General features: G+C 39.9%; 2 protein-coding genes across 2 annotated transcripts in view; one reads left to right on the top strand and one right to left on the bottom strand.

The window, feature by feature from the left end:
* The window catches only part of slc5a12 (solute carrier family 5 member 12), a 38,370-nt gene extending 29,640 nt beyond the window's left edge, over positions 1–8,730 (bottom strand). The window contains exons 1-4 of the mRNA XM_079603007.1: positions 8,367–8,730; positions 5,925–5,990; positions 5,767–5,818; positions 1,230–1,297 (exon numbers count right to left, since the gene is read on the bottom strand). Coding sequence (XP_079459133.1) covers positions 1,230–1,297; positions 5,767–5,818; positions 5,925–5,990; positions 8,367–8,720 — 540 coding nt within the window. The 5' untranslated portion in view covers positions 8,721–8,730. The remainder of the gene's footprint in view (positions 1–1,229; positions 1,298–5,766; positions 5,819–5,924; positions 5,991–8,366) is intronic.
* A 1,364-nt stretch (positions 8,731–10,094) lies between these two features.
* Positions 10,095–14,386, top strand: fibina (fin bud initiation factor a). The gene has a single exon (XM_079604187.1). It carries the CDS (start codon positions 10,132–10,134, stop codon positions 10,801–10,803), a length of 672 nt encoding a protein of 223 aa, XP_079460313.1. The 5' UTR covers positions 10,095–10,131; the 3' UTR covers positions 10,804–14,386.
* The last annotated feature ends 2,439 nt before the right edge of the window (positions 14,387–16,825 follow it).

Genomic DNA, 16,825 nt, shown 5'->3' with positions numbered 1-16,825 from the left:
TTAATATAATGACACATGATAGAAGATTTCTTGGTAACACTTTAGAATAATGGTCCGTCATTAATAAGTTACTATGCAGGAAGTAATTCAGGACTAATGAGTAGTACATTAACACTTCAGCTACTACTATTAACTAATATATAAACAAGCTTAAAGGCATACTATGCAGTTTCCGTTTTGTCAAACAGCGACCCCTAGAGTCTTGTATTTAACGTTGTATTTAACGTTACTGTCGTACAAAAAAAAAAAGAAGCCGTCTCTGCACTCACGGCCACTTTTTTTCGTCGACTCTGCCATGATTCACGTCTGAAATGCGTGCTAGTGTCTTCTATAGAGGCGGCTTCATATATTGTTGATGTATGTGACGTCGTGCAAGTCGTGATTCTCGCGAGATTTGGCGGGGCACCAGCTCTCAAACCTGCATTGCGTCCCCCCCAGCTTTGCTATCGGGATGATTCGCACTACTACGAGTTCGTTTACCATCGAAATGACTTTGAAGCTGTTATATTAAGGTAAAAAAATTTTGCATAGTGTGCCTTTAACTCATCAGTAAGTAATTTCTAATTAAGGAGATAGTTCTTTATTACGTAATCAATCATTACTTTATGAGATTATCCTCATTAATAACTATAACTGACAAATTATAAAGAACATTATCATGTGTCTGAGACGTAATCAGTCCTAATTTTTACTCTAAATATAGTCATGAAATGCATCACTAATTACTCAAGTGTTACCTAGTTACTCTGCAGGAACTACTAGTGATCTGGACCATTATTTTTAGGTGAAAAACACTTAAAAAAAACTTTTTCATTTTAAAAAATGGTTCAGGGGTCGGTTGCACCAGCTGTGCGTAAGTTAAAACCTAGTTTTGACGTAAATGGGCACTAAGTTACAACTTACGCACTATTAATTATTTTTACATACATAACTGAGACAATATGTCCTGGATATTGTTGCTTTGCATGATGATTGCTCCTTCACAAACAAAGATAGCATAGTTTACTTAACATATTAAGTGGCCTTAGTCCTGTCCATAGTCCTGTTAGACTATAAGTTGTATAATAATAATCATAATGATAACCAATATAATATCAATCACACTCAATCGTTATTACAATCACTATCAATAACAATCATAATCACATCACCATCACAATTATAATCGAAGATAATAATCATAATTACAATCATAATCAAGTCAGTTCAAATCTTAATTCAACACTCACCAATGTGCAGTAAAAAGTGCAGACGATGCCAGTGGCAAATATGGATCCCCAAAGATCAAATCCTGTCACTGATGGGTAAAGAATAAAAAGGATAATTTATATACATGATATTCTGCATGAATGACTCCTAAATATAGAGCTGACTTTAATATAAATCATCAACCAGGAGGCAGGGGCCCACAAGGGGGCCTCAGCAAACCTCCAGGGACCAAATTAGTCTGAAATTATTTAAATTCAGTTAACATAATCTTCATTAAAATTCAAAATAAACAAATAAACAAACAAACAAACAAATACAATTGAGATATAAAATATGGAAAAAGTGGCACTGTTTCTCCCACTAGTGTGCTTAAATGTTTAACCAGGAAGTTTGTTTTGAAATGCTTTTATTTTGTACGAACTGGAACAAAGTTACACTTGTGGTGTTCCTGGTCAAAAATGACCAGCCTACAACAAATAATAATAAAATTGGCTCATAAATGTCTCATTCCATATCTGTAAGTCACTACAACATTATGTCAACATACAAATGGGTTCTCACACAAGAGCACCAATCACCTCTACGTTTTATAAAAAGTGCATTGCATGCCAAGCCACTCCCCCATTCATAATGGTATGCTGAGATGGCATTCATGGATGGTTCATGTTCTCACTGCGAGAGCATAACCACTCTCCTTCTTCGTGAAGGCAAGAGTCTCCTCTGCTGAACCCTACACATTGTCCTGAGTGCTCGCGGTTGGATAAGTTGGTCCTGTGTGCGGCCCGTTGTTCACAGAGAGCGAAAATCACCCAACTGTCATTTTGCACCACGTCACCAGTCTTACCATAGAGCCGTAGCAAGAGATTTAACATTTTAAATTAAAAATTCTAACGGCTCTGAGTTTACGTATGCATTTGAGAATTCATAAATATTGTTATTATTATACAAACTAGAGTATTTATGAATGGTTAGGGTGATGAATGTTACATTTCTATAGTCTATTGCAAGATTATTACCTCAGGAATGTTTGCTATGCAACTGCGTGTGGAAAAAAAACCCTCTACAATTACTAACACCATATTAGGAGCACATTTATATATAGATAACCAAATCAAAATGTATTTTCATATTCAATGACAGTTACAGTACAGCTTCAAATATGTTTATAGTCAATTAAAGCACTCTATGTAATAAACTAATACAATGTTTTCATTATTATTTATTAGATACATATTATAGGCCTATTAATATATATATGTATATAATATAACCACATGATTTTACATTTGAAAGTAAAGTAAATTACAATATTTATTTGTGTTAGCCTATATCATTATCTGCACGACCCCTTCATTGCCTTTCTTTGATGACGTTGCAGGGCATTCCAAATGAGCGATTATTGTCTGCGAAGTCCACTTCAACTGATATACCGTGTTCAGGCAGTAGGGAGCAGTGAACACTGCGTAGGGACCCTGTCGAATGGAACGCACCTAGTGTTGCTAGAAAGGCAGCTTCCAGGATTTTCAAAAGCATGCAATTGCCATCCTGCAAGTCCATAAGGCAAAAGCACTCAAACAACTACAAGAGAGTAGTTCTGAGCCAGGGTTGATCCAGGAACTGTGCAAGTCATGGCATGGGCCCTATGCCAGACAATGTCCACCTTGGTGGCCGAGGAACGCCATCGCTGGCTAAACCCTGCAGAGATTATAGGGATGCCGACAAAGTCCGCTTTCTTGATGCCCCCATCTCGCAAGGTGGCCTCTTCAAGGACTTTGCCCAGCAGGTCTCAGCAATCCAAAAGCATGCGGAGGCCATCAAGATTATCCTACCCCAGTGTGATATCACCGCCACCAGGCCGCTGCGGGCTGGTCCCAAGTCTGCTCGTCGCAGAGGGCATCCCCCTGTGTAACATGAGACGTCACCCCGGCCGCCCCGTCGTGCCCCCCATAGGAAGGTGATGCAGCCCATCCCTCAGGCTGCCACTAAACCCTCTAAACGTCCATCTAAGTGGCCCTGATGTGGGTGGCCCAGAGATGGAGGGAGCTGCTCTGAACCAGAAGGTGATGATCCCACCACTCCTTCCCCTGGAGGTGCGTAGAGCGTAGAGCTGGCGTGGAGCGTAGGCTCGGTAGGGCTGACGTGGAGCATAGGCTGAGGGGATGCTGTGAGATTGTGGGACCCCTCATCCACAAAGCCCACAGTAAAGGACGAACCGCTTATTCGAAGTGCGAGGTCAATATATTGACTTAAAGTCCATGAGGGGTGTTGTCAGGCTTGAGGTACTCTAACATGTCCTCAAGCCCATTTCGGAACATGTCCTTTAAGACCACATCGTTTAAGTCCACCCCATGGCAGCGTTCACAAAACTCATCTACATATTCCTCTATTGGGCGGTTACCTTGGCTAAGGCGGAAGAGACGGATTACTGGGTCCATGGTAGGTCTGGGTGTTACTCAGCTGCTGGGTCTATGTTTGGCGAAGTTTTCTGTCACGAACTGCTCCGAGACACGAAGGTTAAGATCCAATGGCAGCTTTATTATGGGCACTCCAAAGGCGTAATCCAAAGTACAGACAATGGGTCAAAACACAGGTAGGTAGTCCAAGCAAACAAACAAACAAACAAACAAAACAGGCACCCCTGCAGAGGCAAAAGAGTAATCCACGGTACAGGCAAGAAATCCAAAAACCAAGAGACATGAAACCAGGGAAAACGCTCGAAAATGCAGTGCAACTACTTACTTCTTACTTTGGCTCTCAACGAAGGCGGTCGCATTTTCTCTCCCCGCCCTTACCTCCCCTGCTTTGCTCCTCTCGTCACATCTAGTCTACTGTCTTGTACTTTGAGAGACTCTCTCCGCACTGCTCTCCAAACTAAGAAATCATGGATTTGATCAACTGGTCTCTCAACGCAATTGACACCATCTTCTTGACGAGAAGCTTGGGTTCGGGGGAACCTGACTGCCCTGCCGGAACGTTCGCAGCTGGTTACACGATGGACGCGTGGGAGAGGTGGCGGGTCATGTTTCTGGCGGCTCTTTCCGTGGAGGACGTTGAAGATATCTACCTATTCGGAACCATGATAACAGGTCTTCTGCTGATTGGATTAGGCATTGTCAAGGAATTAAGAAGACGGTGACAGCTGTCCAAAACCTCACAGGGCTGCCCGTCATGATTGAAGGGCAGGGCTGTCAGAACTCAGACTGGGTCTATGAACCACAATATGGATAACATCAGGGATAAGCTCACAGCTTTGCAAAGGCAAATGGATCGATTCGGAGACCAAAATGGACCAGGAGAATAATTGTGTAAATTGGAATGTGGCTACTCGCCCCAAGACCAAACAATCCCAATCTTATCTGTTTTCGGCCCCCCTCAACCAGCACTGGCCTTGGCCAAGGCCACTGTTGGAACAACAACTCCCGCGGAAGAGCACTGCAGTGAGCCGCTCTTGCATTCCTTCCCCCACTCCCCACAGACACCTGCTGATTGTTGACTCTGTCTGGGACCTGATCAAGGTCGACACCATGGCAACTTGCTGTGTATCGCTATGACAATCCTGCGGACTGAGGCACCTATATTATGATGCCAGGCGTAGCGACTCTCCAGGCCTACACATACACAAACTCTTACATGTACATACAGATATGCAATCACCCCGCCCACCCCCCATCCCTCGCCTTCGCCGCTTTGTACGCCCAGTCTGACAGGCGGGTCTGTGACCAGCGCCGAGAATGGCTGCAGGACCGGATGCCTTCTTGCCTGTGCTGGGTTACCTCCATCCCCCACTCTCCCCCCCTGTTGCAAGTCTTGTGTGTTCATGTTGTAGAGTGTACTGATTATGTGCTAATGTTGCTGAGGTGTTTTTTTCCTGTTCCAAAACTGTACTCCTCACAGGAGCATAGTCTGGGGGTTGCCTTTTTCTTCCGAGGGAGAGAGAAAACTTGAAAAAGACGCAATCTGCCGTGCAACTCTTTTAGAGGAATTCACTCTTTTGAAAAGGAAATTGCACGCTGAACGCTGCTGATGCACCCAGAGGAGCTCTCTGGACATATCCACTGTTTTATGCTGATGACCCAGCAGCAGCAAATGCTCTATTCCAGAGGTGAATGACACAATGAATTAATTGTTTTGGGTGAGTTACTACATTTTGCAGACATGCAAATGAGATCTGATGTTCAAGCAAACAGTTGACAAATGAACTTACAGTTCAGAGGATGTTAAGACTGTTAAGACTGAAAAACTGTAATATAAAACCTTTAATTTGACATTGTTACAAAGTAAACTTTTTAGAAGCGTTCAGAAACATTGTCATGAAAGTTGACTCTCCTTAAGTACACCTCAGTGGAATCTTATTTCTTTAATAGAATTTTTTTTCTTTTTCTAAAATATACTTTTAAGATTTGAACTACACTACAAGTGCACATTCAATACAATTAAGTGCACTTCTTTTTCACATAGGAGAAATCCATTCTCCTAAAGCGTTTTAAACAACCCGCTAAGGGTCATGTCAGGTTCATGTCAAGGTATTTTATTTATTTGTGATGAAAGTAGACTAACCTTGATTCAGAGCTAAAGCTGGGGCATAAACTACCACACCAGTGTACAGAATCTGAGGAATTAAAAATAGAACAATCAGCATAAAAAAATTGTCAAAAAACAAACAACAAACTTACATAATATGTTTTTTAAGTGTATGAACATTGAATCACACTCACCGTTTGAATGATATAAATTAGAGTGGCTGAAACACGAACAATCTTACCAAAACGCAACTCCAAATACTGTGAGAAAAACACAAATCACAAATCAGAACAAATAAGTATCAAGCTGGGCCCTAACTTGCATAACTACAGCTGACACAGGAGTTATTACTAAAAGTCATGACCTCCCAAAGCCTATAGCAACATCTGGCCAACATCACACCTGACAGGGATCATCCCTACTCAGTACTTCATTTCTGTCCTGTAGTAGACATTTGCTATATTTCTGATTTGAATATGGTAATATTAATATATTATGAAATAATGTGATCATGTAATATTAATGTCTTGTAAAAAGTACAAATGTGCCATAAAAGTTACCATATAAAATATTTATTTTTAATTTGTGTAAGCTAATGTCAGTTTGATTGACAAAACTAATATAATTTTTGGCATTCTATATTTGAGAAAACAAAGTAAATTTTAAACATTTTGAGATTATTGACAAAATAGTATTGCAGTGTAGTATAAAAAGGGATACTACACAACAAATATAAAGGTCTAAATTTAAGAATTTTATGATTTAAGAATTTTAAATTTAATGTAGTTGATTTGCATATACATTTATTTTAGATTGCAGTTTTACCATAAACTAATAAACTTAAAGGGTTAGTTCACCCAAAAATGTAAATTCTTTCATTAATTACTTAAAACCGTAAGCTTTTGTTCGTCTTCGGAACATCTTTTTTTATGAAATCTGAGAGCTTTCTGACACTTCAAAAAGTCCATAAAGAGATTGTAAAAAATAATTTATATGAATTGAGCGGTTTAGTCCAAAATCTTCTGAAGAGAACCTATAAGGTTCATTCTCGTGTTACGCAGCACGTTTCAAGTCAAGTCACCTTCATTTATATAGCGCTTTTAACAATATAGATTGTTTCAAAGAAGCTTTACATTGATAATAGGAAATTAAAGTAACAGAGATTGTTTTGGCTTTACAGCAGCTCTAGATAAAGTTATTGTCCTGCTAAAGTTTTGATTGATTCACTTCAGTTGCAAAGATCATTAGTTATTAACTTAGGGGCCGCTCACACGACACCGTTCTAACAGAAAACCCTTAATGCGATCCGGCCGCTCATTTGCACAATGTTTGGTGGCCCGAGAATGCAAACCTTGAAACAGGTTCCAAGTTGCAAATTTTTGAAAACGTTATCATCTCTGCATAAACTTCAAAAACGTCAGCGTGCGTATTATGTGTTCAGTCTATAGGTATGTGTGTTTGAATATATATGTGCGCAGGCGTGTAGTCTTTCTTTACAAAATAACCTCACCAAATTACTTGTCTGGCCTTAAAAATTCATAATACAGATTTTTTTTGTCGCTTCCGCGTATCCATGTGAACTGGAATCTGTAAGAACCAATGAGGTTCATTCTCGTGTTACGCATCACGTTTGAGCTTCTGCAAGAACCAATGAGGTTCATTCTCATGTTACGTATCACGTTTGAGCTTCTGCAAGAACCAATGAGGTTCATTCTCGTGTTACGCATCACGTTTGAGCTTCTGCAAGAACCAATGAGGTTCATTCTCGTGTTACGCATCACGTTTGAGCTTCTGCAAGAACCAATGAGGTTCATTCTCGTGTTACGCATCACGTTTGAGCTTCTGCAAGAACCAATGAGGTTCATTCTCGTGTTACGCATCACGTTTGAGCTTCTGCAAGAGGTTTTTTCTTGCATGTAAATGATGTGTGGTTGAGCTTCTGTTTATGTTTGCTGATCAATGTTTATATGTAAATAAAAGCCTAAATTAAATCTGTTTATCATATAAAGTGATCGAGACTCTTCAGAAAATTTTGACTAAATCGTTCAATTCATATGGATTATTTTTGCAATCTCTTTATGAACTTTTTGAATCGTGGTTGCGTAGCTGTCAATGGAGTGATAGAAAGCTCTCAGATTTCATAAAAAATATGTTCATTTGTGTTCAGAAGATGAACAAAAGTCTTACAGGTTTGGAACGACATGAGGGCGAGTAATTACTGACAGAATTTTTTTTTTTGGTGTGAACTATCCCTTTAATGTGATGCATATTTGTCAGTCATACATAAATGAAAAAGGTAAGATTTCTGCATTTATTCAAATTGCTTGGAATCAGCATAAATCTGTCAAAAATTTATGAACATGGCTAAAATATGGCTAGCTTTGGAACAAACAATATTCAGTTATTATATTTACAAATATATCATGTTGAGTTTATTGCTTTGTACGTTAAAACTGTAATCCAGATGGAAATTTTATGTTCAATTCAAAATACATAAATCTTACATTTAGCCCTAACAAATTTTAAGTGTATGTGTTTTATTATTATTATTATTCGGTTCAAGAGTAAGAGTTGTCTCGATATGAAACGCATATAATCTTTGACGACAAAAGCAAATTTGAAATGCACATTCATACCTCGTATGTGCTGGTGATGCCTGATCTGTAGAACACAGGCAGGAAAAGCTCCGCCGTTAAAAACACCACAAATGTGTAGGCGACCCCAAAGATGACATAAGAGGCCCCGAATCTGTACACGTCTGACGGGGCCCCAATCACTGTCACTGCAGACATGAAGCTGGCGGTGAGAGAAAGGGCCACCGGCACGCAAGTCATCTGACGGCCCCCAACCAGAAAATCTTTAGACGAGGGTTTGTTCCTCTCTTTGATGGCGAAGAAGACCCCGATGCCTGAGGAGACCACAAACAGAAGGGCAAACACCACATAGTCCCCGACCTGGAAGGTTCCCACAGAGGGACTTTTGTGCTCCATGTTTCTTCAGTTTGAGAGAATCTGATCGAACTGTTAGTTAGGCTGCAGTATCTCTAGTTCAGACACCTCACACGTTAATCATGTTAATCATTGAGTTTTTAACAGGTTCAAAAATGCTTATGTGTGAAGACACGGGTCGAGGGGTCTATTAGTTATTATCTTTATGAACTTCCCCACAGGTGTCTGTATATCTATCTATCTATCTATCTATCTGTCTATCTGTCTGTCTGTCTGTCTGTCTGTCTGTCTGTCTGTCTGTCTGTCTGTCTGTCTGTCTGTCTGTCTGTCTGTCTGTCTGTCTGTCTGTCTGTCTGTCTATCTATCATCTATCAATCTATCTATCTTATCTATCTATCTATCTATCTATCATCTATCTGTCTATCTGTCTGTCTGTCTGTCTGTCTGTCTGTCTGTCTGTCTATCTATCATCTATCATCTATCTATCTATCTATCTATCTATCTATCTGTCTGTCTGTCTGTCTGTCTGTCTGTCTGTCTGTCTGTCTGTCTGTCTATCTATCATCTATCAATCTATCTATCTTATCTATCTAATCTAATCTATCTATCTATCTATCTATCTATCTATCTATCTATCTATCTATCTATCTATCTATCTATCTATCTATCTATCTATCTATCTATCTATCTGTCTACCCATCCATCCATCCATCCATCCATCAATTGTCATGTTTTATTTAATCAAATTAATGTATTAGTTTTTTTGGATATGAAGGACAGTAATTGTGACTGTCAATAAATGTGTTATATTTTACTTAGCATTTGGTTCATTATTATCTCACTTCTTTATTAACTTATGTGCCAGAGTGATGTTTGTAAAGCTTTATCATCCGTGAAACTGTCCGATGTGTATTTTATCCTGGCACACTGCTGACAACGTGTTTTCAGAAGCAGAAACAATGCTGAATGCTGCACATTTTTTTACAGATGTAATCATGTAACAAATGTTCAAACAGATTCAAATCCATTGGCATTGAGGGACTTTACAATTGTCATGCAAAAGTATTATGAGACCAATATGAAATATAATATAATATAATAATACATTTAGTGTGTGAAAACAGGTAAAGAGAGACACTTTCTGACAGTTAGTCATCCCACAAAGGATCAAATAAATTCATGCTGATTTTATAGTGTCAGTCTCTCTATGATGTAAATTACAAAGTTTTGTTTATGACCAATCAATTATCGATTATAATATAACCAATGAGTTATTACAGTGTTACGCATATAGACGTAAAAACGTAAATTTAAAGCTCTGTTTTTCTTTTCTTTTCTTTCACTGTGCTTGTTGACTCAGTAAGGTAACTTGAGAGCGCGTAAAAGCGCGTTGGACTCAGATTACAGCCATGCGCGTCTCCTCTAGTGCGCATACTCATATGGAGATTTCCAGATGTGGACATCGTCTCTGTCAGGTCAGTCAGACCTTCGTTGTGGACAGAAGCTATCTATCATGTTAGCCTTCACACTTGGTCTGTTTTTATTGCCGATCTGCGGTACGGTCTACACGGGACCTTTGCTCCCTGAAATGTCCAACGGGACCTTCCACCACTTCTTCGTCCCGGACGGTGATTACGAGGAGACCGAAGACCCGGAGAAATGCCAGATGCTTTTCAAATGGATCGACCGCAGACCATGTCCACTGGAGGAAGACCAGGACTCGCTCGTTCGCGAGGATTTTATCATCATTAAACAACAGATTGAAGACGCAGCGCGCGTTCTGGAGAGCCTGGAGAAGAGCATTTCCTACGAGCTGGACGGCGAGGACAGTTACGGGAAATACCTGAAGAGGGAGATTGTGCAAATCAGTGATGCGTTTACAAACGTGGAGAAATCTCTTCTGGAGTTGGAGACGAAATTCAAGCAAAGCCAGGAGACGGAGCAAAGAGAGGAACACGAGTTCAACGATAACTTTATCAACCCCATGTATAGCGTGAGGGACACCCTGCAGGAAACTCTGGACATCTCCTCCGGACTCAAGGATAAACATGAACTCATCTCCCTGATCATCCGGAGTCATGGGTCGAGGTTAAGCCGGCTGAAAAATGACTATCTGAATGTTTAGACTCACAGATGTTCTGGACAGACTACAGTCCGAGTTGGGTTGTTATTGCATTTCTGTTCAACTCTGGATCTCTTACATTTCCCATGCATGAAACTGTGTTTGTGGTTTTGAGTAATGAAGGTTCCTTCACTCTTAAATATAAAGTAACATTCAATAGTGGAGATCCATTTTGGATTAGAGTTTCTTTAAATATATATATGTAAAAAATAATTTATGCTTCATTATGGGATCATCATTCTTTTGATTGCTGGATTTAAAACATAGAAGAGTTAGATAGCCTGCTTAAAAAGGTTTTTTATAACTTCTACAAAATGATGTTTGGTAATGACAATTCAGATGTATTTAGGTATTTTCTGAATGTGCAACAACCTCAATAATCCTCCAAACATGTTTGATGTTTTTGTAAATGTACTGTAAAATACAGAAGTCTTAATGGAAAATATTTTCGGAATATTTCCATTTTGCAGTTGTTGTCTCTTGGCATGCAAGCAAAGGAGATTAAAGGTGCAGTCTGTAAGATGACAGCTAGTGGTCGAAATAGGTACTGCAGTCCAAATTCAAAATATCGGAGGTCCTTGTTTCCCTCCTGCTCAGACTCGACACTCACGCGGGTTGCCAGTTGAGTTGATTTATCTGTGTTTCAATATGCTCTCGTTCACAGAGATTTTTTAGATTGATACCGAGGCTTGTTAGGTTGGGTAGAATCTGCGATCTCTGACCCATTTCTTTAGCTGTCTGCAATACGTTGTTTCCTGCCAACTGGCATCCCATGGTGGCGAAACACTACTGGGTGAACTGGCAGTGGGCGGAGTCACACAGACCAGGACAAAAACAGACATTCCGACACCAAACACACATTTCAAAGTAAAATAACTTGCTGTGGAACTAAGTGGTTTTCAGAGAAACGAGTATGTGAACTCAGCATGTTTCCTAAATATCTGCAAACATATTATGGTATTTTTTATGCTTTAGTCGAGTGAAAAGTTACATACAGCACCAGGGGCGGAGCCAGACGATGTAAACATTCGGGGCTTAGATCGGAGATTTTTTTTCTATTTACGTCAGCTAAATGCACTATTTTTCAGGCTGTTTGAGATAATAGAATGCCTAAAAATGTAAACACTATCTGGGATAATGATGATAGTTAGGCCTACTAAGTAAAAAAAAAAAAACGACGCGCGAATGACGTGAATTCGCGTCTACCGCGCCGCGCTAAACGCCTCATTCGCGCCGCAGGACCTCCATACGCGCGTAAACGTGTCTTCACATTGCTTTAAACATTGAAATCACTCGCGCCAGACGCTCTATTCGCGTTTGGTGTGAACGCAGCATACACTTGTCCGCGGTTCGTCCGACGCTGCTTCTGAATCTCTCTCCGGCCGGTGAGGTTTACTGTTAGTGTTCCATATAAAAAACTTTATGTCCATATTAACTTCAGCCGGTTAGCCAGTAAGCTCGCTACGACGCCGGTGAAAACATACAATAGCCCGCCAGCCCCTGATGACAACGACGAAGAAGAATGTATTACTGTCCGCCACCACCACGCACGGTAATAGAGCTTTTGTTTAATTTTTTGCCGCTCCAGTCAGAAAGACTGAGAGGAAATTAAACAAAGTTGAAGTTATTTAAAAAAAACTAAAAGATTCGAGGCTTTTGACCAACATTCGGGGTTTAAGCCCAATTAGCCACAACCCAGTCAGTCACATTTAGGTTAGTGTAGAAACATTCAGATAACCTAAAATGCACTTCAAGAGGTGTAACATCTACACTCTAAAAAATGCTGGGTTGTTTGAGCCCAATTTTGGGTCAAATATGGACAAACCCAGCCGTTGGGTTACATTTTTTAATTAAATTTTTAACCCAACGTTTGGGGTTTGTCCATATTTGACCCAAAATTGGGTTGAAACAACCCAGCATTTTTTAGAGTGTTAACTGGTTTTATTCAAAAATATTGTTTAATAAGATTTAAATAACCTGTTACTGTACAAAAGTAATTTTTTTCACATTAGATCCGTCTTATGATTGACAACAATGCGGTTTCATTTTTTAGGTGCTCTAGAGACCAGTATCTGGCCTTTTTCAGCTGTCTGTACACGGCTGAGTGCTGACGTTCAGGTTTGGATGATTGAGGAAGTTTGGTGGTTAAGCAAGCTGGTTGAGATTTGGTATTTCCTGTGTCATTAGAACAGAGAGAACTGCCATGTGGAAGAATAATCAAAGTCTGTCGCAATATACAAAGAAACACAATCTACCTTTTCTACTTCCAACTCCACAAGAATGCAGGGATGTTTGCTGGTGAAGAGTTTTAACCTTTCACTGTAGTCCATCCATGAACATAAGTCATAGCTCGTGACAAAATACCATGCTGAAGCATAAAACATACCCAAACCACAGAAGCATATAAAATATTGTACCAAAAGCACTGTGTTGCTGCTGAATTAACAACCAGAACAATGAAGTACTTGTAGATGTTTTCTGCCCACAGTCCCCTGGGCTGCGACTGTTTTCTTTTTCTTCCTCTCATTCAGAGTTGTATTCTTGCTGGAGGTTAAAGCTCACAGAAAAAATGCCTTTGCTGATGGTTTAGTGTTACCAGATCTGTGCATGTTCAGTAACATTTCATATGGATCTAGTTTCAGTGGTTGTGTTGTAAAAAAAAAAAAAAAAAAACATTAAACCTTTATTTTAAGTAAGATACTGAAAGATGTGTGTGTGTGTGCGTGCGTGCGTGCGCGTGCGTGCATGTGTGTGTGTGTGTGTGTGTGTGTGTAATTTGTGTGTGTAAAATTAGAAGAAATATGTACCAATCTGTTAGCTTTTAAAATGTGATTGTTCTAAATTAGTAATCATATACTGTATGACATGTTTACGATGAATATTTAATATGAATTTCTGCACATGCGGTGATCAGTCTTAGCTATATAAAAAGATCACATTCGAAAGTTATTAGTAAAATTCAATAAAATATAGTTTTCTTTTATTGATTCATTCCATCATTTTCCTGGACAATGGTTTAGTTGGTCTTTCCTTGTTTTCAGTTGTTGGGTTAACCGTCTTTTAATTTGAAATGTTCGTTTTGCTCTTTTTTTTATTGAAAGTTCTCATCATCTTCTCTTGTTAACCGATTGTTCCCCAGATGTATAAACTGTATTAGGACTTGCATAATGTGTGAAGTCATGGTCATTTAATCATGAAGTCAGCATGGGTGTAGTCTCTGAATACAGTTCATGTGACCAACCAATGTAAGCCACATTACTGTTCCCTGACATTTACAAACATGATGACTCTTCACACAGTCTCGTGGTAAAGTGTCCATTGAAGAATTGCGATACAAAAGTATATGAATATTTTTGCATACTTTTATGAATACTGCCTATTTGGATGTACTGCTCATTTGACTTAGCCTACTGCTTTTCGTCTATATATTGCGCTTATGCGAACACTGAGCTTGTCTCCAGGGCTCGGTAAGAATGTGCTTCCTATTCCCAATGCTGGGCCATGTAATGACTGCGAGCCACTTGGGTGCCCATACACTTGCCAATGTAATTCCCTGTATAGTCCACTCTTTCTTATGAACATGAGACAAACTAAACAATAAAAAAAAAAATCTAAAGATGGTTTCTGTCATTTTAGACAGTTTTCATCACACTGATGTTGATGTTGTTCATTCTTTAAATAAGTTTGGTTTTGTTTAGTTATTTGAAAAACGGGGATGTGACGTCATGATTGATCACTGAGGTGCCAACTGGCTATTTTCGGCATCTTCGGTAGGAGATTAATGCTTAAACTTTCATTTCTACATTTTTATGACTGTTTATTTAAAGGTATTGTGGAAGATTTTCCTGCATTTTAGAAAACAACCGCCCCCTCTCCACTTTTTGAAAAAATGCACATGCGCAACACTCTTCCTGCTCCCGAGAAGGAACGCCTAATAAACGTGTGCACGAGCCTAGTTCTCCTCGTGCACGCTCTGTTTACAAGTTGCTGTCGGCATGGCTCATACAAGCCTACTTTCAAAAAGAAGATTTGCACTTTTTCCACTATGTCACACATTGGAATTATCAAAAATGATTGCGCATGCGCAGAAAGCGAAAACCACCTAGGGACGAGCACGTACGACGGCCTAACGTAAACATATCACCAGAATGATTGACAACTAGGAGGACCAATAGTCTCGATGATCCACCCGGAAAAATAAAATCTTCCACTATACCTTTAACACCTACATAAACTCTACTAAACGATTCTGTGGAAGTGTGGGCCGGACCTTGACAACTGCACAGACTCGAGGCTCAAGATGTCAGCGCCATATTGGGACACTGGCGGCTTTACTTACTACAGTGGAATAGAGTGAAGGTGCATTGTCCATCTTTTTTCTCAGTTAAAACATAAAGAGAGATAAAACAACACACATTTGAGAAATAAAAGTTATTTCCGAAATTGTACTTAAAATAAAATCAGGGAAGGCTCTTCAATAGAAGTATGTTTTAAGGGATTTTAAAAAGTCCACTGATTAAGCCGAATGGTAGTTCTCCTTTCCTCTGATTTCCTCTGGTAGATTGTTCCAGAGCCTCGGTGCCCTGGCTGCAAATGTCTCCTCTCGATTTCAGCCGTGTCTCTGAAACAGACGAAAGCCCTTTGCCCGAGGATCTCAGGGTAAGAGCTGGCGTGTAAGATACTAGTAGGTCTGTAATATAGCGGGGGGCAAGACCATGTAAAGCCTCAAATGTAATCAGTAACATCGCAAAATCAATTCTACAACATACTGAGCCAGTGTAATGCAGGAAACAGGAGTGATATGATCACGTTTCTCGGTTCTGGTTAAAAGCCTGGCAGATGAGCTCTGAACAGACTGGAGCCAATCAATAGATGTTTGATTCCGGCAGGTAACAAGACTGCGGTAGTCCAAACGTCAGATAAAAACGTGTAAAATGGTCACAGTATCTTTAAAAGTCTAAAAGGGTCTGATTTTTAAAAATGTTTCTAAGATGATAAAACCATGATTGCACAAGTAGTGTGCTGAGCAATAAACCAATGTCAAACCAGACACCAAGATTATTTGCCACTGGCTTTTTGCGATGTGGCAGGGCAAAGGAACTACAGTAGTAAAGGGCAAAATCTGATTTGTCAAATGCTGGAGGCCAATGACGAGGATCTCAGTTTTGTCTGAGTTCAATTGAAGAAAATTGTTAGGGATCCAGATTTGTAAGTCACCAATACAGTCCTTCAATGAAGTTAACATTGCAGGGTCAGTGGATATAAAGGGGACATATCATGAAAATCTGACTTTTTCTGTGTTTAAGTGCTATAATTGTGTCCCCTGTGCATCTACCAACCCTGAAAACGTGAAAAGTGAAACCCAACTTTGTCTTGATAAGATTTGATGAAGTTGATCTGATTTCGCTTCCCTTCTGACGTACAGTAGGAAGGGGATATTATTATTATATTCCCGGCCCTTAATCTGCACGTTTCCACCCACGGTTTACACAAGCGACACCAGTGTAACCAGTTCTTAACGAAATGGCAAAAGTTCGAGCAAAGCATGCAAACTGTTCTGTCGTTTGCATGCTTTCATTAATTAAAATAATTAATGAAAATTAATGAAAATAAAATTGGTCCCAAGACCGACCCCTGTGGCACACCATACTTCACAGAAGAATAAGAAGACGTGCAATTATTCAGGGACACGTATAACCTCCTATCTGACAAATAAGATAAAAAACAGTCTAAAACAGTGTGTCAATCTCTCTAAGAGGATGCTATGGTCAAGAAAGTAACTTGTATACACTCACTGACATCAATACAGCCCATAATCCAGGGGAATCTTGTCTGCTCTATCCGTGCACATGGAGGAGGAGGGTTCTGTACCAAGTCACAGTTGCCCCAGTTTCTGACCAACTCTCGGCCGGCCCCAGGTTCCCTGACTTGGTCGAGCCTGGTCACAGACACTTCTCATGTCCCCAGTCATGTCACAGAGGCAGGACAGGATTGCCGACAAGGCATGTGAGGCACTTGCTCCGTG

This window comes from Phoxinus phoxinus (genome assembly GCF_949152265.1).
Source record: "Phoxinus phoxinus genome assembly, chromosome: 25".
In the NCBI taxonomy this organism is placed as follows: domain Eukaryota; kingdom Metazoa; phylum Chordata; class Actinopteri; order Cypriniformes; family Leuciscidae; genus Phoxinus; species Phoxinus phoxinus.
This window is presented reverse-complemented; position numbering and strand designations above follow the sequence as displayed.